At 39.3% G+C, this 22,735-nt stretch overlaps 1 protein-coding gene across 1 annotated transcript in view; it reads right to left on the bottom strand.

Annotated features, from left to right (window-relative positions):
* Positions 1-22,332, bottom strand: part of MRPL48 (mitochondrial ribosomal protein L48) — a 55,197-nt gene extending 32,865 nt beyond the window's left edge. Inside the window, exons 1-4 of the mRNA XM_029915630.1 lie at positions 22,327-22,332; positions 17,479-17,643; positions 7,737-7,789; positions 4,657-4,694 (exon numbers count right to left, since the gene is read on the bottom strand). Coding sequence (XP_029771490.1) covers positions 4,657-4,694; positions 7,737-7,789; positions 17,479-17,643; positions 22,327-22,332 — 262 coding nt within the window. The remainder of the gene's footprint in view (positions 1-4,656; positions 4,695-7,736; positions 7,790-17,478; positions 17,644-22,326) is intronic.
* Positions 22,333-22,735: the final 403 nt, after the last annotated feature.

Genomic DNA, 22,735 nt, shown 5'->3' with positions numbered 1-22,735 from the left:
AATATAGATAGGCAGTTCACAAGGAAAGAAATACAAATAGCCAATAAAAATATAGAAAGATGAAAAGCTCTCTCAAGAAATGTAAATTATGAGACATAATTTTTTACTATCAACAAAATAAGATTTTTTTAAAACCCAATTCTGGCCAGAAAATAGAAATGTAAATTAATACAACTTCTCTGAAGGGCAATCTGATGATATTTACCAAAGGTTTTAATCACATTCCATTGACTCAGCAATTTCAATTCCAGGAATTTATCTTACAAATGTACGGGAACAAGTTCACAAAGAAGTATAAAGATTGTTGCTGCAGCATTTTTTTGAAATAGCAAAAACTAAGAACAATCTAAATGTCCAGCGTTTAGATGCAGTTGTGTACACACAAAATATGTTCACATATGCATACAACTCCTTGAAATATATATAAGAAATTGCCATCAGTAGATACTACTGGGGAGTAAGATAGAAAGAGAAAATTCAACTTTTAATCATATACCTTTTTGTACAGTTTATGTTTATGTTTACTTTTATCCTATCCATCCATATGAGTACATTTACAATTCTTAACAGTTGATAATTTTTTTTAACAGTTGATAATTTTAATTGTAATTAAAAAAAAACTGTACTCAGAACACATACCAGTTCAAAATGAATTCTGCCTCTGAGGGATAAGAGATGAGACCAAAGCTAGGGAATACTTAAGTGCACTTGATCATAATCTCTCTTTTTTTTAAACGTTTATTTATTTTTGAGGGAGAGAGATACAGAGCATGAGCAGGGGGTGGTCAGAGAGAGAGGGAGACAGAATCAGAAGCAGGCTCCAGGCTCTGAGCTGTCAGCATAGAGCCTGACGTGGGGCTCGAACCCACCAACTGTGAGATCATGACCTGAGCTGATGTCGGCTGCTTACTTAACCAACTGAGCCACCCAGGTGCCCCCATAATCTCTTTTTAAAACAAAATGAAACAAAATAAAATGAATATCCAGCAAAATGTTAGTCATTGCCCAAACTGGGTTTATGTGATATTATCTTTTTTTTCCCCCTCTTCTGTATTATTTTAATCTTTCAAAATAAAAAGTGTAAGAAGAAAAAAACCACATTAAAAAAAAAAGAGAAAAAAAGAAAAACACCTTTCCTGGACCTCGCATTCCTCTTCACCTTCTTCCAATTCTCTCGCCTCCTGCTCAAAGGTCATAAAAACATTGTAACAGCTTTCTCTAGCTCTCCTTCCCCCATTCACTTGTCAGCTCACAGCTGACTTCCACAACAAGCTCCACCCCACCTAAAGGACACAGGGCTTTCCCAAGATCACCAGTGACCTCTACATTGCTAAAAACAAAACAATGTTAGAGTCTTATCTTTCATGATCTCTCAGCAGCACACAGTTCTAACTCCAACACAGTTGACCACTCTTTCCTTCTTGAAACACTCTCCTTATGTCTGACGTGGAACTATACTATGCTGGTTTTCTCCTACCATTATGGCCTCCTTTTTTCAACCTCATTAGCCATCTCTTTTACCCTCTACCCAGTTTTTAAACGTTGGAGTTCCTAAGGGCCTGGTCATTGGGCCTTTTCTCTACTTGTTCTCTTCACATGATCCCATTCATTGTTATGATTTCAATTAACATTGACAATACGATGGTTTCCAAACGTACAGTTTCAAGCTAGACCTATATCTTGAATTCAATATCAGTGTATCCAATGGCCTACTTAATATATCCTCCCCATAGGCACTCCAATTCAATATATTCAAAGCCAGACTCAAAATCTTCCCCTTCAGGCACCTTCCTGGGTGGCTCAGTCAGTTGAGCATCCTGACTTTGGCTCAAGTCATGATCTTGCTGCTTGTCGGTTCAGGCCCTGCATCCAGGACGGCACAGAGCCTGGAGCCAGCTTCAGATTCTGTGTCTCCCTCCCTCTCTGCCCCTCCCGCACCCACACTCTGTCTCTCTCTCTCTCAAAATTAAATAAACATTAAAAAAATTTAAAAACAGGGGCATCTGGGTGGGTCAGTCAGTTAAGCAGCTGACTTCACCTTAGGTCATGATCTCACGGCTCATGAGTTCAAGCCCCGAGTCAGGCTCTGTGATGACAGCTCAGAGCCTGGAGTCTGCTTTCAATTCTTTTGGCTTTAAAAGAATTCTTTGGCTTTGATTCCCTCTCTCTGCCCCTCTCCTGCTCATGCTCTGTCTTTCTCTCTTTCAAAAATAAATAAACATTAAAAAAATTTTTTAATTAAAAAACAAAATCTTCCCCTTCAAATTGTTCCATATAAGGCAGTATATTCAAAATAATTCTATTTATATCTTCAATGTAGTATAAACGTATTCACCATGGATTAAGTTAAAAAAAGATTATAAAACATCATTTGTTTCCATCACTGCAAAATAAACAAACAAAATCCATCTTTCTACCTACCTACTTATCTATCTATTTATCTATGGAAAGAGCAGTTTAATGCCTAGAAAAAGACCTGTTAACCTGTTAGGAAACACAACAAAATGTTAAACAATATCTCTGGATAGTATATGATTTTTACTTTCTGTCTACTTCAGCTTCTTCTTGTGTGTATGTATGTGTTTATTTCCCATATTCTTCAAATGAATGTTTTTCAGTTTTAGAATTAGACATTCTTAATTATTTTTTTAAATCTCCTGATAGGATGCCATATGAAGTTCAGGGCATCAGGGCGCCTGGATGGCTCAGTACGTTAAGCATCCGATTTGGGCTCAGGTCATGATCTCATGGTTGGTTCATGAATGCAAGCCCTGCATCCGGCTCTCTGGTGTCAGCAGGGAACCTGCTTCAGATCCTCTGTCTCCCTCTCTCTCTTGCCCTCCCCCATCTGTGCTCTCTCTCTCTCAAAAATAAATAAACATTCAAAAAAATGAAGTGCAGGGCATCTGTTATGAAATTTTCTTGCTTAAGTGGTTTAACTTAAATCTAGTCAAGCTTTTAGATCTAACTTCCAGGTTGTAGGAAGGAGACAGAAGATCATGTTCTACAACACCAACAGGAAATAATCAGACAAACCAAAAAGGGAGGGCATTCTATAAGACAAATGTTCTGACCTAATCAAAAAGTTACTGTTATGTAAGTGATGAATCATGGGAATCTACTCCCGAAGCCAAGGGCACACTGTATACACTGTATGTTAGCTAACTTGACAATAAATTACATTTTTTAAAAAAGTTACTATTAGAAGGAAATTAAAAAAGTAGAACTGCTGTAGATTAAAAGTGACATAATGGTAAAATACAAAGTGGGGTACGTCATAGGTTTCTGATTATAAACAACACCCACAAAAGACATTTTGGGGGTAATTATGGAAATGGATACAGTATTAGATGATATGGGAGCATTACTATTAATTTTCTTGAGTGAGATGATAGTATTGTGGTTCTCTAACACAATGTAGAGAATGTCCTTATTTCTAGAAATGCTGAGGTATTTAAGGGTGAAATATCATGATGCCCGATAGAGAAAGCAAAATATTAATAACAAATGAATCTAAATGGTAGGTAGAGGGGCACCTGGGTGGCTCAGTGGGTTAAGTGCCTGACTTTGGCTCAGGTCATGATCTCATGGTTCATGAGTTTGAGCCCCACTTCAGGCTCTGTGCGGACAGCTCAGAGCTTGAAGCCTGCTTAAGATTCTATCTCCCTCTCTCTTTCCCCCTCTCCTGTTCACTCTCTCTCTCAAGAAATGAATAATAATAAAAAATCAATAAATAAATGATGGGTAGAAAAGTGTTCACTGTAGTGTTCTTGGAAAAAGAATTATTTTAAGGCTGTAAGTCTCCAAATGGCAAGGCCTATATCCTCTCAATGTTGTATCCCAGCATCTGAAACATGTACTGGTACAATGAATGTTTGTTGACAGAATGAATAAATAAAAATAAGCCCATATTTTGAGATGCCGGGCAGTAGGGTTGGTAGAAATGGTGATGCTCCACATATTGCTGCCATTTTCTGGAAAAAAAAAAAACATGTAAAACCTCTTTATGTATTGGCTAACATATGTGATGTGCTCAGTAAATGTCAGTTCCCTTCTTTTCTCCTTTTCTTTTCCCTCTGATAGTCTTTAGGCAAATGACAGATGTGATAAAAATCCAACAACTACTTTGAAATTTCTCACATAATAGATAAAGCAAAAAAAGGCAAGTAATTGGGTTGAAGCAGATTGAAACGCATTGAGTTAATCAGATTGAATGGACATTTATTTTGAACAAAATACTGTAAGAAAAGCCCTTGCCTAGTAGATGATAGACATGAAAGACAGGTCTGAAATAGTAGCAATTACAATTATAACAACTAATTTTATATATTTTATCTCATTGAATCTTCAAATAATTTACTGTAGCTTGTAGTATAATTACCCTCATTGTTTTAAGTGAGGAAAGCAAGCTATGGAGAGGTAGCCAAAGATCCCAGGGTTAGTATGTGGGAGAGCTGGAATCCAAACTTACTAAAGAGCTCTTGCTCTTAACCACTACTTTAGATTCTTGCCCATTGTCCAATTCCATGTGAGGATGGAATGTGGTCCCAGCCACTCTTCTCAAAGATATGTTAGGAATCTTTCTAGACAAACTTATTATAGAGTGTTAGAGGGTCACTTAAAGCAGGCAGACTATATCAGGAAATAACCACATACCTGCAGAACAGATGGGATTTTCCCCTGAGGTTCTGAACCTAAAAAGAAGGAAAGAGTATGTTGAATAAAATTAGATACCCACATTTAACACACCATTACCAAATCTTGTATCCTTCTCATTAAGGGTAAGTCAATGCCAGAAATTCCCTCATTCCCTCCTTCCCGTCTTTCCACAAACATTGTTAAGTGCCTATTGTGTGCCAGACATTCTGAGGATATAAAAATAAGTAAAATGTCTCTCTCTCTAGTCTAGTTGGGAGAGAGACATGTAAAAAAATGTGAGCCACAATACAGTGCTGATCAGAATGAAAACTTATACAAGATGTGGTTAAACATAAAGGAAAATGTGGTCATTTCCACACGGGGAGTAAAACCGTTTGACTGGAGTTTTAAAAATGAAGAACTGTTCTCGAATATTTAGCCTTAGGGAAAAGTATTCTAGGCAGAGGTATGAGAGTGGTATGTTTGGGGAACAGCAAGCAGCTGGACGTGGTTGGAACTTAAGCAGCAGGGAAAGGGAGAGTTGGTGAAGGAGGTTCTTCTGGGCCAGGCTGGGAAGAACCTCATACACAGAGCTACGGAGTTTGGTCTTTACTCTGGCTAGGCAGTGGGAAGCTCCTAGCAGAGTTCAAGCACAGGAGTAACATGATCAAGTTTAAGCTTTGGATTGTTAACCCTGGCAGCAGGTGAGCAGTGAATGGGAAGAGGTGGACTGAGGCAAGAGAACCAGTGAGGTGGTTCTTGCCATAGCCTTGAATTCCTAGAACATGCTCAGGGAGGGTGGAGAGGAAAGGACAGCAATGACAGCCAGACTGAATACAGAAACCAAAGAACAAGAATAACACGGCTCTAGGCTCACTAGGTTATCAGAGTATTTTAGTTCAGCATTCTGTGAAGTTTTGAAACTAAATTGTGGAACAAGTTGGAGACAAACAGATCTGTGATTAAATGCTGACTCTACCATGTCCAAACTGTGACCTTCAGCAAGTTCTTTTATATCTCTGTAACTCAGTTATCTCATCTTTAAAATGTAGATAATAATAGTATAATCTCATGAGACTGAAAATCTATCTTAAACTCTCTGAGCCAGTTTCCTCTTTTGTAAAATGATGATATTTATATTTATCCTGTAGTGTTTTTGTAAAGATTAGAGAGAACATGTAAAATGGTTCTGTAGTAAATAAGTACAATTTGAAGAGTTGACTAATTAATGCTGGAAAGGGAATAATGAGAGAGGCTTCAATAAATGTAAAGGATTAAAGAAATCATTCAGGCTCACGAGTGTCATATGGTCCAGGGAGATATACAAGTCATTATTTTATATCATATGGCTGCCACACATAAAACACTCAGTGAATATCTCTACTGATAGAGAAATAAACTACCAAATGCCATTCATTACCATCTAGAGAAGATGGAGGTTAGCAAACTATATATGCAAGGCAGTGAAAAAAGAACTTGGGTTTGAATCCTAACTCCAACACATATTAGCTATGTCATCTTAGAGCAATTAATTTACCTCTCTGGACCTATGTTATTTATGTATAAAATTAAGATAATATGACCTGTTTCACGAGATCACTACAAGGATCTATTCATTCATTAAACAAATATTTTTTAAATGCCTACTATGTGCCAGATACCATTCTAGGCTCTAAGGAACAAGACAACAAAATCCTGTTTAAGGCAACAGAAAACAGGACTAACAAAATCCTTATCTATATGGTGCTTATATTCTAGGGGCAGGTAGGGAAAACAATTTAAATATCTGTACACACACACACACACACACATATATATATACATACACGTATATATATATATACATACATATATATATGTATATATATATACATACATATATATATGTATATATATGTGTGTGTGTGTGTGTGTGTGTATATATATATATATATATATATATATATATAATATGTCAGGTGGTGATACCCGCAATGAAGAAAAACAAAGCAAGGTAAGGAAATAAAGTCTGATTGGAGTGGTGGGAGGTATTTTACATAGGGTAGTCATTGTTGACCTCTCTGATAAGATGACATTTAGGAAAAAACCTGAATAAAGTAAGGGAGTCAAACCATATGGAGACCTAAGAGAAGACTGGGCAAAGATTCTGGGGTAGGAGAGTGCTTAGACCATCAAGGACTAGAAAGGGAGCTAGCAGTGTGGCTAAAACTGAGTAAGTAGTAGTATAAGGATAAGGGAACAGATTATATAAAGCCTTGTAGTGTATGGTGAGGAGTATAGATTTTATTTTGAGTAAGGTGGGATCCCATTGGTAGAGTTCTAAGAGAGAAACTTGATTTTAAAAAGAACCACTCCGCAAGCACCTGGGTGGCTCAGTTGGTTAAGCCTCCAACTCTTGGTTTTGGCTCAAGTCATGATTTTATAGGTCATGAGTTCAAGCCACACATCGGGCTCTGCACTGACAGCATGAAGCCTGCTGGGGATTCTCTCTCTCCCTCTCTCTTTCTCCCTCCCCCACTCATGCACACACTTATTCTCTCTCTCTATTCCTCTCTCTCAAAATAAATAAAAAACATTAAATAAATAAACAAACAAATAAAAAGGATCACTCCAATTTTAGTGTGAAGGATAGAAGACAAAACTAAGTTTTGTCAAATATAAACTAAGTTTTGTCTTCTACCCTTCATGCTAAAATAAAAAGGAAGAGGATCAGTTAGAAGACAGGATGATGGTAATAAAGAAGATTAGAAGGAATTGGTCCCTAGAAGTTTAGCAAAACAGAAAGCATGAGACCTGAAACTGGAGGTGAGAAATGGTTTGGTTCTGCATATTTTTCATAAGTAGAGCTGGATTTGTTAAAGAATTGTATGTACAGTGAGAGAAATAACCATGTCGAGGATGACTCCAAGGAGTTTGGTCTGGGCACCTAGATGAATGGAGTTGCCATTTACCGAGAATGGGGAAAGAGCAAGATGGCCGGGGAGTTAATACTTGAGATATTTAATAACTTGAGATGTTTAGCAAGACAAATGCTGGGTGAACTACTCAGCAGAGAGCAAATATTGGCTATACTTAACCACTGTTATCAATATTCTTACCTTAAGAGAGAAAAGGTTTGCTTAAAAATGGTATCATTCCTTGGACACAGCACCTACAGCAAAATAGCCATGTTAGGACAATCTTAACTATTCATAGCCTTCCAAGCACCTCTTCAAAAAGAGCCTAGAAACTCAAAGTACACAAACCAAAAAGAACCCAAAGACTCTCGTCTAGCAAAGATGTCCTTCAGTTAACACCAAATATGTAGGCAAATCAAAGTAATCTTTCTTATTCTACCTGTATAGAAAAGGCTTAAAACACACACACACACACACACACAAAACAGAAGTTCCCCTTCTGTGTTGCTTTTTTTTTTTTTACCTGATTTTCCCTTTCCAATTTGATCTATTTTTTTTTCCTAATATCAATCAACAATTATGCATCCACCAAGCATAGGCACCACTCAAGGGACTTTCTTAACTCTTCCCTAATTTTCAAAACACTGCAAGGCTACTTTACAGGTGAGACTCTCTGAGACCCACAGAGTTTATATTCTAAGAAATTACAGCTAACAAGGACCTAATAGGACTGTTTTACTACAAAGGCTGTGCCTCTGTTACAGCACACTGTCTCAATAATAATAATAATAATAATGATACCAATATCAACAAAACAATAATAATGACAGGAGGCAGCAGCAGTGGCAACTTCCCCAAGTTTCCATCCTCCCCAGTTATTTCAAGCTCACTCTGCCCTACTGGCATCCACTTGAAAGATCAGTGGTATAACTTTACTAAGCAGCGTTTAACATAGAGATCTTTTTATAAAGTAACAAGATAATAAATACTAAATGTCCTAAGGCCCCATAACGTAAAGAGACAGTCCTGTCCTCTGCGGATGACAATTTAAATCCCTTCAACATGTACATGTTAAAAACCTATTACACAAAGAAAGTCTGAGGAACTGTCATAGATAACAGAAGCCGAAGGAGACATGATAACTAAATGGAATGATTAAATGTAATATAAGATCCTGGATGGAACTCTGGAACAGAAAAATGACATTAGATTGAAAAATGAAAGAAAAAGAAATAAAATATGGACTTTAATTAATAATAATATATCAATATCAGTTCCTTAATTATTAAAAGTGTACCATACTAATGTCAGGTAATAATAGGGAAAACTGGGTGTGAGGTATGTGGAAATTCTCTGTACTATCTTTGCAACTTTTCTGTAATTCTAAAACTATTCTAAAAATAAATTTTATTTTGGGGCACCTGGCTGGCTCACTTAGTTAAGCTTCCAATTCTTTATCTCAGCTCAGGTCATGATCTCATGGCTCATGAGATGGAGTCCAGCATCAAGCTCTGTGCTATCAGCACAAAGATTCTCTCTTTCCCCTCTCTCTGTCTTGGGATTCTTGCGATTCTCTCTCTCCCTCCCTCTCTCTCTGTCTCTCTTGCTCACACTCTCTCTCTCTCTCTGTCAAAATAAATAGACAACAAAAGAGGGTTTTTTAAATAAATAAAATAAATTTTATTTTTTAAAAGGCTATTATATGCCACCTACTGTGCTGAATATTAAAGGGAATATAGCCCCAGCTGTAGGCAGCTGCCTAGTTTGTTGTGTACCTAGGCAAGTGTTACGCTGCTGGGAGAACAGCAGCCATGATAGCTGGTTGGCATTCTGGGCCTGGTTCATGCCAACTCTGTTGTTAACTCTACCAGGATGCCAGCATAATTTAAAAAAAATAAATAAATAAAGGGAATATAAAAACAAAATGTAACAACATACACAAACTTTGAAAGTATTATGCTCAGTGAAAGAAGCCAGTCACAAAGAGCCAAATCTTGTATGACTCCATTTATATGAAATACCCAGGATAGGCAAACCTATTAAAAAAGAAAGTAGATTAGTGGGTGCCTACAGCTAGAGTCTGAGTGGTGGTGTTGACACCTAAGGGATATGGAGTTTCTTTTTGGAGTGGTGAAAATGTCCTAAAATAGACTGTACTGACGGATGCACACTCTGAATGTGTGTGCATGTGTGTGTGTGTGTGTGTGTGTGTGTGTGTGTTTTAATGTATTCTCTAAGCCCAACATGAAGCTTGAACACACGACCCTGAGATCAAGTGTTGCATGTTCTTCCATATTCTACTGGCTGAGCCAGCCAGGCTCCCCATACTCTGAATATATTAATAGCCATTGAATTGTACACTTTAAATAGGTGAATTGTATGGTATATAAATTGTATCTCAATAGAGCTGCTAAAAAAACGTAAGCACAATCCGTGTCCTGTAGGAGTTCGAATGGCTGGAGATAAAGACATACATCTGTAGTAAACAGCTAAGTGGAGCACCTAGGTGGCTCAGTTGGTTGAGTGGCTTGGGCTCAGGACAGGATCTTATGGTTCATGACTTTCACCTGCATCCAGCTCGCTGCAGTCAGCGCAGAGCCCACTTGGGATCCTGTCCCCCCCTCTCTCTGCCCCTTCCCTGCTTGCACTCTCTACCTCTCACAAATAAATAAAACTCAAAAAATAGAGTAAAAATAAACAGCTAAGCAATATGCCCTCACAAGATTATATGATTTAAGTCAAAATAAGTGGTATGAATAACAAGCACCTCTGGCAGGAAATTCAGGTGGAGATGGCCAAGAGAAGCTCTTAGCATTCGGGGTGTTACAGACATTGAGAATCTGCTCAAAGTCATGAACATTCTCCCCAGACAAATACATACAGGCATGGATATATAAAAGTTTATACATATTTCAGGAGATTCACTGAAACTCTTCACATCACCCACACACTAGTATGCTAAACTAAGACCTTCTCAGGGGTAAGGGTCATGTTATATTCATCTCAGGCATGTTGCAGACATTCAGTCAAGGTTTGTTTTTGTGAATAAAATCATTAGAAAGTGAATGAGTGATAATTACTGCTACCATTTATTTAGCACCCACACCTATTTTGTTGCATCTAAATCAGAATAAGTATTACCTCATTTTACAGTTGAAGAAATGGAGATTAAGTAATTTACCGAAAGTCAAACAGCCACTACCAGAGCTAGCATATGATCTTAGCATTCTCTGACTCTAAAGTCCATAATTATCCCACCATTCTATACCCTCTCTCATATGTGTTAGTGCTTAAGAAATTGGGCTAGTAGTGATCAAATTCAGGAAAAATCTCTCAGAGAATGTGAGGTCATGAAGACTGGAAAGGATAAGAATAGGTGGAAGGAAGGGCAAAATGCACAGACGATCCTTAAAACTGCAATTAAGTCAGATACTAAAAGACTATGTAATTATGTGTGCAATATGCTTAACCTAATATTAGCCAGCATAAAAAGCAGGTAGGCCACAGGGAGCCTAGGGAGCCAGGAGCTCCAGCCACAAGCCATCACACCTTGGCCAGTACTTCCCCCCTGTGGAGTTAGAGCAGATGAGTCTAAGATTCCTCCAGGCCCAAGGTCTATCAACCATGACAAATAGAATAGAAATGAATGAACAGAATTTATTCTTAAGTGGATTACTTCATACAGAAGAATTGGATGGGAAGAAAGATCTAGAGGACACTGATTTTCCTCACTTTAATCATTCAGATTTCTGAGTCCCTACAAAAGCAAAGGATTTAATTATCTAAGAGCCAGGCTGAAGGATTGACAACTTTCTGGAAGACATTCAAATTGTAGCGTGAACTCTCCCTTTCAGCTCTGGGAAATGTGCTTCCTCTTCCCTGCAATGCTCAGCATTATTTATCAGAACAAAAGTAATCTATTTTGGGACTATATCCACAAATACCCACTCCCCCCCAGTCAGCAAATGAAAAGCGGCAAGAGCTCCACAGCAAACGGAAGAGAAAGGTGGTGACGCTAGTGAATGAATGAATGAATGAGGACACAGCTGCTGCAGTGGGTTACAAAAATACTTGTGCCATGAGCTCGGGAGCCAAGAACCAGGGGACTGCGCAGCTACAAAGAACTGAAGTCATGAGGGCAAAGTCTATACTGTATGAGTAGCTTCACACGCCAGACCCCCAGGGTGAATGGTGACAACAGTGAGTCAGGGGCCCACGAAAGCAACTGAGAGCTGTTCTATAAATATTAACAGAATACATTTCTGTATCAACAAATATTTAAAGTAGCAGTTATATCGCTTATTGAATACATTCTTTGTGCTAAGCACTTTGCACATACTATTTCAGTTCATCTTTACACTAATCCTCTGACAGAGGCATAATTGAGATAATTGCCTCTATTTTATAGAGGAAAAAAACCAAAGGCTTAGGAAAATTGCCCAAAGTTATAGGTTTCATAAGAGGTACCAAGAATTCAAACCCAGGTCTGACTGAATCCAAGGACCATGTCTTCCATTCTACCACACTACCTCTCAAAAGAGTGATACTAATGTATATTAGTATGAAATTCATATATGCTAATAATAATGGTATCAATAATCCCACCATTCCTGGAGCACCTGCTATATGCCAAAAATCATTTCCCTTAATCCTCACAACCATTCTGTGAGGTAGGTATTTCTACCCCACTTAACTGTGAGGAAACCAAAGCTCAGAAAGGTGACTTCATATGTCTAAAGCACACAGCTGGCAAGTGCTGTTCTAGCCGACTTTTTCCTAAGTTCTTTCAAAATTGCTTTTGTTTGTAGTTTTCCCTTTGGCCAAGTCTCTTCCTCATGCATTTAATATGTTGACTGCCAAGTCCATCTTTGCACTGAGTCTTTATGGCAGTTAGGAACAAAGATTATAGATTCACACAAACCTGGGTTTGAATACCGAAACTTCCATTTTAATAACTAGCTCTCTGATCTTTGGCAAGTCACTTAAGAAATACTTGGCCTCTGGGGCATCTGGGTGTCCAACTTCACCTCAGGTCATGATCTCACGGTTCATGGGATTGAGCCCTGCGTTGAGCTCCATGCCGCTAGTTCAGAGCCTTTGGATTCTGTGTCTCCCTTTCTCTCTGCCTCTCCCCAGCTCATGCTGTCTCTCTGCCCCTCAAAAATGAATAAACATTAAAAAGAGAGTTTTGTTTTGTTTTGCTTTGTTTTATTTTTAAAGAAGAAATACTTTGCCTCAGAGCACCTGGGTGGCTCAGTTGGTTAAGCAGGTGACTCTTGGTTTTGGCTCAGTCATGACTTCATGGATTATGAGCCCTGCATCAGGCTATGTGCTGATGGTGCAGAGACTGCTTGGGATTCTCTCTCTCCCTCCCTCTCTCTCTCTCTCTGTCCCTCCCCTGCTTGTGCTCACTCTCTCTCTCAAAAATAAACAAATAAATGTTAAAAAAAATATTTGGCCCTGCATACTTATGATTTACTTACACAAAATGACCAGAACAGAGAAATCCATACAGACAGAAAGCAGATTAGTGGTTACATGGGGATGGGCAGAGGGGTGAATGAGGAATAACTACTTATGGGTATAGGGTTTCTTCTTGGAGTGAAGAAAATGTTCAGGAACTAGATATTGATGATAGCCCCACAACTCTGTAACGGCGCTAATCACCACTGACTTGCCCATCTTTATTTATTTACTTATTTTTCAATTGCCTATCTTTAAAGGGTGAATATTATGGTATATGAATTATATCTCAATTTTTTAAAAAAGAAAAGAAATATCTGGCCTTCCACCATAACTGCTGGATGGTATTTCTAGGCCACAGTTGAGCTCTATTAAGCCCAGTTTCCTACCTTGTATGAGGGCTAAACTGTTTCCAAATACCTGTAATTACCTGAAATGTAGGTCCAATATCCTACCATCTCCCCAAGTCTCATCCCCACATTTCTCTGCACACTCAACCTTGATTCAAGCCATGCTGCTTCTCTCATCCTAATTTCTTCTGGGCCCTCTAGAACTCCAAACGTGCTCTCATTTCAGGGCCTTTGCACATGCTCTCCCTGTCTGAATTCTAGCATTCTTTAAGTTTTCCTCAAGAAAACTTTCCTTACGGCTCAGATGTGCCTGGATCCTGCTGTTATACACTCACATAGCACCCAGAAACTTTCTTTTGGGAAATTTATCACAATTAGTTAAGTAGTTATACATTTCATTATCCTGTCTCTTTTGCATAAACTCCATGAAGACAGAAAACTGCTACATCCCAACATCTACCATACTCTCTGGCACATTGTGGGTGGTTAGTAAATATCTGCTGATTAAATTAACAAATCCATCCAAACCTCACTTCCTTATCTTTAAAGAAGTTATAAAAATATTTACTTCATAAGAGTTATTGATACGACTATTTTTTTAATGTTTTGTTTATTTTTGAGAGAAAGAGACAGCATGAACAGGGGAGAGTCAGAGAGAGGGAGACACAGAATAGGAAGACAGGCTCCAGGCTCTGAGCTGTCAGCACAGAGCCTGACACAGGGCTCAAGTACACGAACCATTGAGATCACGACCTGAGCCAAAGCCGGACACTCAACCAACTGAGCCACCCAGGCGCCCCATGACTATTTTAGATAATATATAAAAAGGACTTAGCAAGTATAAGGCACATTGTGAATGATCAAATTGATAGCAGTGATGATAATGGTGGTGATTGTTCAGCTCCTCATTTATTAAACAATACATACCCTAGTGGGTGACAGGTGCTGAGGATAAGACCATGAACAAAATAGTAAAATATCCCTGTCCTGAAGAGCTTACAGTTTAATAGTAACCAGAAAATAGCCAACTTCTTGACCACTTTCCTGGGCTTTGGGACTCCCTGCCTTTCTAGGCACCCTGAAACTTGTGCCCTCCTATTTCACATCTTATGTCCTCCTCATTCATGTCTGGTTTGTCATTTGCATCAGTCCTCACTGCTAATTGTTTACATGAACTCTATCCCACGTTAGACTTATATGTTTTCACTTGAAAACATCTTAGTATGAGATCAGTACCCAAAGTTGTTCCTCTGGCATACTTTTTGTGATCACCACCCCTTGCCTAACTACATATCTCTGGTTCAGAAGTATAGGAATCCCGGAGAGAAGAATAATAATCTCAGGGTGAGTGACATTCAGACCTAAGCTTGATACCCCAGGACCATCCATTTTATGTGTAACAGTAACTCAGCAGGTGAGTCATCACTCATTCTCTGGTACATTCCGACTTCCACAGACATCATCTTGCCATTTTGATTAATCAGTATGTTTTCTGGGGCTTGATGAATACCAGCATTATGGTCTTAATGCTACTCCTACTTACTACTTCTATTGACTGAAAGAGGTATGTGATTCCATCCAGTTTTATTCCAGTAAAGCAGGGCTTTTCCTCATCTAAAATGTGAGAGGACTGTAAGCTAAAAACTTCTTGGGCTCCTAAGAAAAGAACACTGAGCTAAGAGTCTGAAGTTCTAGTTCCAGCTCTATCACTTACTTGCATGTAATATCAACTTTTGTTGTCACTTATTCACTCAATATTTATAAGGAGCTACTTTAGGCCAAGTGTACTGCAGGCTGGATACACGTAGACATAAAGAAAATACAGTTGCCTACTCTCAAATCTTTCTAGTGAAGACAGAAGATGTGCAAATTATTTATTACATTGCATTGTGAGAGCAATGTAATGGGCTGTACAGGCCACAAAGATGAGAAGGACTGGGAAGGCCAAGGAAGGTTTTCATTCCTCATTTCACAGATGAGAGAAACCAAGATTACTGTCAAATTGGGGAAATGTGAAATACTCAAAAAAGGGAAAGGCAGTTGGATCTTAAGAAAGGTAGAAAATCTTGGCTCTGGTCTCAGCTCTACCACTTAAATGGCTGTTGACCTATTAAAAAAAGCATTCATTCATTCAGGCATTCAGTAGAATATTTGAGAACTATTATGTACCAGACACTGTGCCAGTAGCTTGCCTCCATTTCCTCATTTGTTGTGCCTGCCAAGATTATCTCATAATACTATGAAAATCAAATGAAATTATGCAAATTAAAGCAGTATATAAACTATGGAATAATAGCAATATTCCCGCATATATAGTCCTTTACACCTTACAAACTACTCTTATTTACATCATCTTCTATAATCTTTACAACAATTCCATATGGTGGACATTATCTTTTTTTTTAATTTTTTTAATGCTTTTTATTTATTTTTGAGAGACAGAGAGAGACAATGTGAGCAGGGGAGGGTCAGAGAGAGAGGGAGACACAGAATCTGAAACAGGCTCCAGGCTCTGAGCTAGCTGTCAGCACAGAGCCCGATGCGGGGCTGGAACCCAGGAACCGCAAGATCTGACCTGAGCCGAAGCCGGCTGCTTAACCGACTGAGCCACTCAGGCACCCCTATGGTGGACATTATCATCTGCATTCCACAGATATGAAACTGAAGCACAGAGAGGTCAAATAACCCACCTCAGGTCGTATGCCTCACAAGAGATAGAATACAGGTCTAATGCAAGTCCCATGGGTTTTCTTTATAAATGTAAAATATTAACTAACACTTCCAGACAGGCTGAGACAAAGATGGTCACAAGACTGCATATGATTAGATACCAAAAGATAACACTAGCCTAGTTTAGGCATTTTAGACAGAGTGGTCAGAAAGGTTTTATGGAAAAGATGAGACCTGATCTGGGTACTGAGGGATGGAGAATTTGGATGGATGGTGAGAAGGTCAGGACACTCCAAGTGAGACTCTCTGGCAAAGCAGTAGAGCAGAGTGAAAGAATGAAATCAGTAACAAAGGTGTCTGGAAGGTAACAGCAGCATCATACTTGGAGAGGTCCTATCTTTCCTTGAATCTTTAGGTGATGCCCCAATGACAGATTTCCATGGGCTCTCCTACAGTTCAGAATGGTAGAAAACAGTATTCCTTGAAAAATTATCCCTCCCTTTCAGCAGTCCTCAGAATCAACAGACACAGATCAGGAGCACAGAGTGAGCAATCTGACCATCTTTACCAACAGAATTTTGAAGCTTTCTGATTTTTTTCTAGTATCCTTTCACCACACCTGGCCAAATTCTCACAATTAGGCTGAGGTGAACATCAGTGAGTTATTTCATAAAGAAGTAAGTTTTGCACCATTAAGGAAACAAGCCTAATGACATTCAGGGCCCACCCGAAGATAACTACTAGTAGATCTATAAACAGGAATGATCGTGCTGATCGGTACCTAATAGAGACATAATGTCTACAATTAACGCCTAAAATGAAATTTTAACATAAATTGCTAAACGTAAGGCATCATTCTAAGCAGCATGATATATCTAAAAGAACACAACTGAAATCTGTTCGTCTCTTAAAAAGGCAAGGGAAAACCAAGGATTGCCTTTATCATGATTCAGACGGTATTACTTAAGTCATTTTACAAATAAGGTTTTGTTAAGTAAAACTTTCGTTTACTGCCCTTTTCTTATCGTCAAGGAGCCTCACATCCCAATCAGGTTACCAAGTCAAAACGATATACTTAGAAAACACTCTGGAAGTTGATTACTTAACGCAAAAATAAAATGACCTGCTCAAGGTCACAGAGATTGTCAGAACCTATCCTGGTTCCGACAATCTGTAAGATTTTTTCACTGTGGGGTTCTTCCCTTTCCAGGTCAATGGGAGGCGAGGGTGGATAGTGGAGGGGGCGTGGCCCACGGGTAATCGCAGCTGAGTTCGCCCGGGGAAGAGTGGAACACAACCCTTCCAACACAAGGCGCCGCGGGTGCTGCCGGGAGAACCTTTTTTTCGCCAGTGTTTCATACCCGGATGTCTGCAGAGGCTGTGATAGCCCGACGGCCACCACTCAGTTCTAGTCTTCCCACCACCTCCGTCGCGCCCAGCGTACGTGAAGCCTACGTTACCTTTCCTAGAGCTCTGTTCATCCTTTGCTGCTGCGGCCAGTAGTTGTGCAAGCTGAAGAACCGCCCAAGCTGTAGCGATCCCCCGGCGGCTGGAAACACTGACGGAACGCCTCGCCTGTGTCCAGTAACAATATCCGACCGAGACTCACTCAATCCCCGCAGCACCTTGGTTCCGGTAGCTTCTGAAACTCAGTATCTAGAAATCCCTTCAAGACTCTGCCCTAACCTCTGTGCTGACAGCTCAGAGCCTGGGGCCTGTTTCACATTCTGTGTCTCCCTCTCTCTCTGTCCCTCCCTCCCCTCCCCCACAGCAACAACAACAACAAAATTCTATTTAAAACAAAAAAACAAAAAAACCTCTGCCCTAACTACGGCTTAAGTGTTGCCTTCACTGCAATTTTTCCAGGCAGATTTCATTGCCACCTTCGTGTTGTTCCAGTGTTTTGCATACAATTCTATTTCATCCACTATACAATGTATTAATTAATTGTTATTGTCTCTTTCACATATTTATGAGTTCCTCAAGAACTGAAATCCCGCATGGTTCATTCATTCCAGTGGGTAGCACAGGACGTGGAGCTCTGACTTCTAACCTTGATTTAAAAGCTGATTGGCCCTTAGCGAGTTTTTCTGACATTCAACTGCCTCATAATTAATAATTGATAATAACTAATTTCTTTTTCATTACGTTTTTTAAAAATTTAATGTTTATTTTTGAGAGAGACAGAGCGTGAGCAGGGGAGGAGCAGAGAAAGGGAGAAACAATCCAAAGCAGGTTCCAGGCTCTGAGCTGTCAGCACAGAGCCCTTAGGGACAGTAACCCATGAACCGTTGAGATCGTGACCTGAGCCGCTGCTCAACAGACTGAGCCACCCAGGCACCCAGATAATAATTACTTTCTATTGAGTGACAATTATGTGCAATGCATCATGCTCAGAGCACCACTTAATTTATTCCTTGCAAGCCTGTTAGTGAAATTATCACCATTTTAAATATAAGGATATTCCAAGAGGTTAAGAGACTTCTCCCAGACCAACCAACTGAAGCAGAGCTGAGTTTCAAACTCAGTCTTCTTATGCAGTGCTTTCCCCTCTTACATATGGCTTCTCACTTGAGATAATAATGACACTGCACATTCATTTACTTACTTTACACACATTAACCATTTACTTAGCATGACATAGTGCCAGTCCTTTGAATCTTGGGAATACAGAAACGAGTATTACATGGTCCCTGACTTCACGTAGCTCATAGAGAATTTCATCAACTTAAAAAGCTTCTATGCAGCAAAGGAAACAAGAGTGAGGAGACAACCTACAGAACGGGAGAAAACGTTTGCAAACCATACATCTGCTAAGGGGTTAAAGTCTAAAGCACACAAGGAATTCAACTCAATAGCACCATAAAATAGTTTATTTATTTATTTTGAGAGAGAGTATGCACATATACACACGTTCCACCAGGGGAAGGACAGAGAGAGAGAGAGAAAGGGGGAATCCCAATCAGGCTCAGCGCTATTGGGGCACAGCTGGATGTGGGGCTTAAACCCAGGAACCATGAGCTCATGACCTGAGCAGAAATCAAGAGCCAACACTCAACCGGCTGAGGCACCCAAGCACCCCAATAGTACACTATTTTAAATGGGCAAAGGCAATTGCCACAACATGGGTGGGCCTAGAGGATATTATGCTAAGTGAAATAAGTCACAAAGAGAAAGACAATAACCATATGTTATATGTAGAATCTAAAAAAACAAAATAAACATATTCTTAAATACAGAGAACAAATCAGTGATCCAGAGGGGAGATGGGTGGGGGTGGGCAAAACTGATGAAGAGGATTTACAGTAAGAACTTAAGTTATAAAATAAGTCACCGAGATGAAAAGAACAGCATAGGGAACATAGTCAATAACATTGTAATAACCTTGTATGGTGACAGATGGTAATTACATTTATCATAGTGACCACTGAATAGTATATAGAAGTACTAAATCAGTATATACGTTGTACACTTGAAACATATAACATGGTATGTCGATTACAAATCAATAATTTTTAAAATGGGCAAAGGACCTGAATAGATGTTTCTCAGAAGATGTCACATAAATGGCCAACAGTAAATAAAAAGATGCTAAACATAACTACTCATCACGGAAATGCAAAACAAAACCACAATGAGGTATTACCTCACACCTGTTAGAATGGCTATTATCAAAAAAACAAAAGCTAAGTTTTGGCAAGAATGTGGAGAAAAGGAAAAAAAGGAAACCCTTGCACACTGTTGATGGGGACATAAATTGGTATACTCATAATGGAAAACAGTATAAATACAAATATATAATGAATTACTATACCAGCCTTAAAAAGAAGGAAATCCTGTCATTTGTTACAACATAGCTTGAAGGCCCCTCCATGTGCATGCTCTCTCTGAAAATAAATAAGCTTAAAAAAAGTAAAAATAAAAAATGATTGGAGCAGGGTGCCTAGGTATCTCAGTTGGTTAAGTAACTTGAGTCATCCTTTCAGCTGGGGTTAGTGATCTTAAGGTTCCTGAGTTTGAGCCCTGCCTCGGGCTCTATGCTGATAGCAGAGCCTGCTTGGGATTCTCTCTCTCCCTCTCTCTCTCTGCCCCTCCCCTGCTCTCTCTCTCTCAAAATAAACAAGCAAACAAACAAGCTTTAAAAAAATGATTAGGGCACCTGGGTGGCACAGTCGGTTAAGCCTCCAATTCTTGCTTTATGCTCAGCTCATGATCTTTCAGGTTTGTGAGATCGAGCCCCGCACTGGGTTCTGTGTGGACAGCAAGGAGCCTGCTTGGGATTCTCTCTCTCTCCTCCCTCTGCCCCTCCCCCACATCAAGGTCACACTCTCTCAACACACTTATTTTCTCACTTATATATCTTTCCTACTAGATTGTGAATATATTTAAAGGAGTAATTTTTTTCACCTCAAAGATTAACATAGATATTATTGTGTTTGTTGTTTTGTACTTTTCCAACAACTTACATGAACATTACGCAATTTTATCAAAGTTATGATAGGTAAGTTTTCTCACTTTGTAGATAAAAAACCAAAGGGAAGAAGATAGGTGGCTTGCTTAAGCTTAAACAACTCGTACATGGCAAAAAACAGAGTAATGACAATATATTTCTTGTTCTGGATGTTACTTCTAATGGTCGACAACACCAAAAGCAAACTACAAGTGCTGAGATCCTCCCATTGCCAACCCTAAGTCTCAAACAACACTTGGTGAACTGGCATTTACAGTACACATGAATCCGAGCCACAAGCAACTTTACTGAGGAAATCACAGTGAGGTCTTTTCCCAGATAAGAATGGAGGCTAAGTGCACTGAAGCACCAACTTTTTTAGCCTTGTTAATTTCCCCTCCCCTTCCAGACAGAGGTCTCCCAATACTTGTCCACTTTATCTTTTTTTTAAGACTTTTTTTTTTTAAGTAATCTCTACACCCTGTGTGGGGAAGGAACTCACAACCCTGAGACCAAGAACCACATGCTCCACCGACTGGGCCAGCCAGGAGACCCATCTTCATCTTCTACTTAGTCCTGAACAGTATACTCTTAAAGGAGTATTCTTCATTTTTCTTTATTTCTCAATAATTTAGCGCAGGTCATAGAACATAATGAGGCCCCAATAAATATTGAGTGAAAGAATATTTAAAAGTTCTTAGAGATAATTATTGAGTTTAGATTTCTCCAAGATTTTGCACCACCAAAAAAACATGGAGGAGCTTTGCCTTTCTGACTTTATTTTTACAAGTCAACCTTCTTTAAAAGCTTCATAAGAAATAAAAAACCTGCTCCAGTCCTCAGCACAACCACATCAGAGAAAGCCTTAGGAAAGAAGAGAGAATAAAGGGAGGCCCTTTTGAAGAATATGTTTGATCTCAGATTAAACTCTTTTAAAGTAATAATTCTATGGTACCTGTTATAAAAAATTTCCCAAAGTTGCCGAATAGCTCTAGTTTATGTCTAAAGTAAAAATATATGCATTAAGCTACCTCCAGTTGAGAACTATTTTAACTTCAGTAGAACTTCTCAGCTTCTATTCCTTGGATTGTTTTGGTACAAAGAAACTCATACAAGAAAAAAATAAAAAGATAAAAGGCCAGAGGTGAAAGAGAGCTGGCTACCAAAAAAAAAAAAAAGCCAGAAGGAATGATGCTGACTCACCAGCCTACACTTTACCAGGAGTTTTCTGCTTGTGCAGGGCTGGGCCCAGTGAGCAGGGATTACCTAACCCTGGAGAAAGGGAGAAAGGATGATGAAAGAGGCTGCAAGAAGGAAGCTTAGGTGCTTAGTGAGATCATAGAAGGCTGTGAGAAGGAAGGGTACAAAGAACCAGTTACCAGGCAGCTAGGTGTACGAGTCAGTCAGTCTTTGCAGAAGCCCAGAACCTGTGTTCAGATTGGTCCAGCCCAGCCTCTAGTACAGGGACACTGGGAGAGTCCCTGGTGCACAAAACTCCACCAGCACAGGGCCATTAGGATACTTGGACACCTGAGAGCTATCCTCGTCCCCCTCTTTCTGTACCTTGTACCAGATATCAAATTTTTACTGAAAAGCAAAACAAAACAAAACAAAAAACAGAAAGAACATAATTTCTCTCTAGCAAACTACTCATAACCTCTAGTGTAATTCTCCTACAAATCTAGCTTGGGATTAGGAGAAACAGGTGCAGCTTTTACAAGATTATGGTGTGGAAACAGATTTTGAAATAAATTCCTAAGATAATACTACCTCCTTGCAGTACTGAGATAAGGAGTTTCTAACTTTCATCTCTAGCTATCCTGTCTATGTCCTTATATGAATACCTCATTCTCTTTACCTCCATGCTGCCCAAAGTCCACTTTCACAGTCTTCTACTTGAATTATTATTCTCATTGATCTGCAAGCCTTTAATTTCATCCCCATCCCAGTTCATTTCCAAAAGCACTCTGCTGAGGTACATATAACAGAGATTATGATTTAACAAACAAACAAAATAAAAATGGGGTGCCTGAGTGGCTCAGTTGGTTAAGCGTCTGACTTCAGCTAAGGTCATGATCTCATGGTTCTCATGAGTTGGAGCCCTGCATAAGGCTTGACAGCTCGGCCTGGGGCCTGCTTCAGATTCTGTCCTCTCCCTGGCCCTCCCCCACTCACTCTCTGTCTTTCTCTGTCTCTCTCTCTCTCTCTCAAAAATAAATAAACATTGGGGCCCTTGGGTAGCTCAGTCGGTTAAGTGTCCAACTTCA

The sequence above is a fragment of the Suricata suricatta genome, chromosome 11 (assembly GCF_006229205.1).
Source record: "Suricata suricatta isolate VVHF042 chromosome 11, meerkat_22Aug2017_6uvM2_HiC, whole genome shotgun sequence".
NCBI classification, from domain to species: Eukaryota; Metazoa; Chordata; class Mammalia; order Carnivora; family Herpestidae; genus Suricata; species Suricata suricatta.
This window is presented reverse-complemented; position numbering and strand designations above follow the sequence as displayed.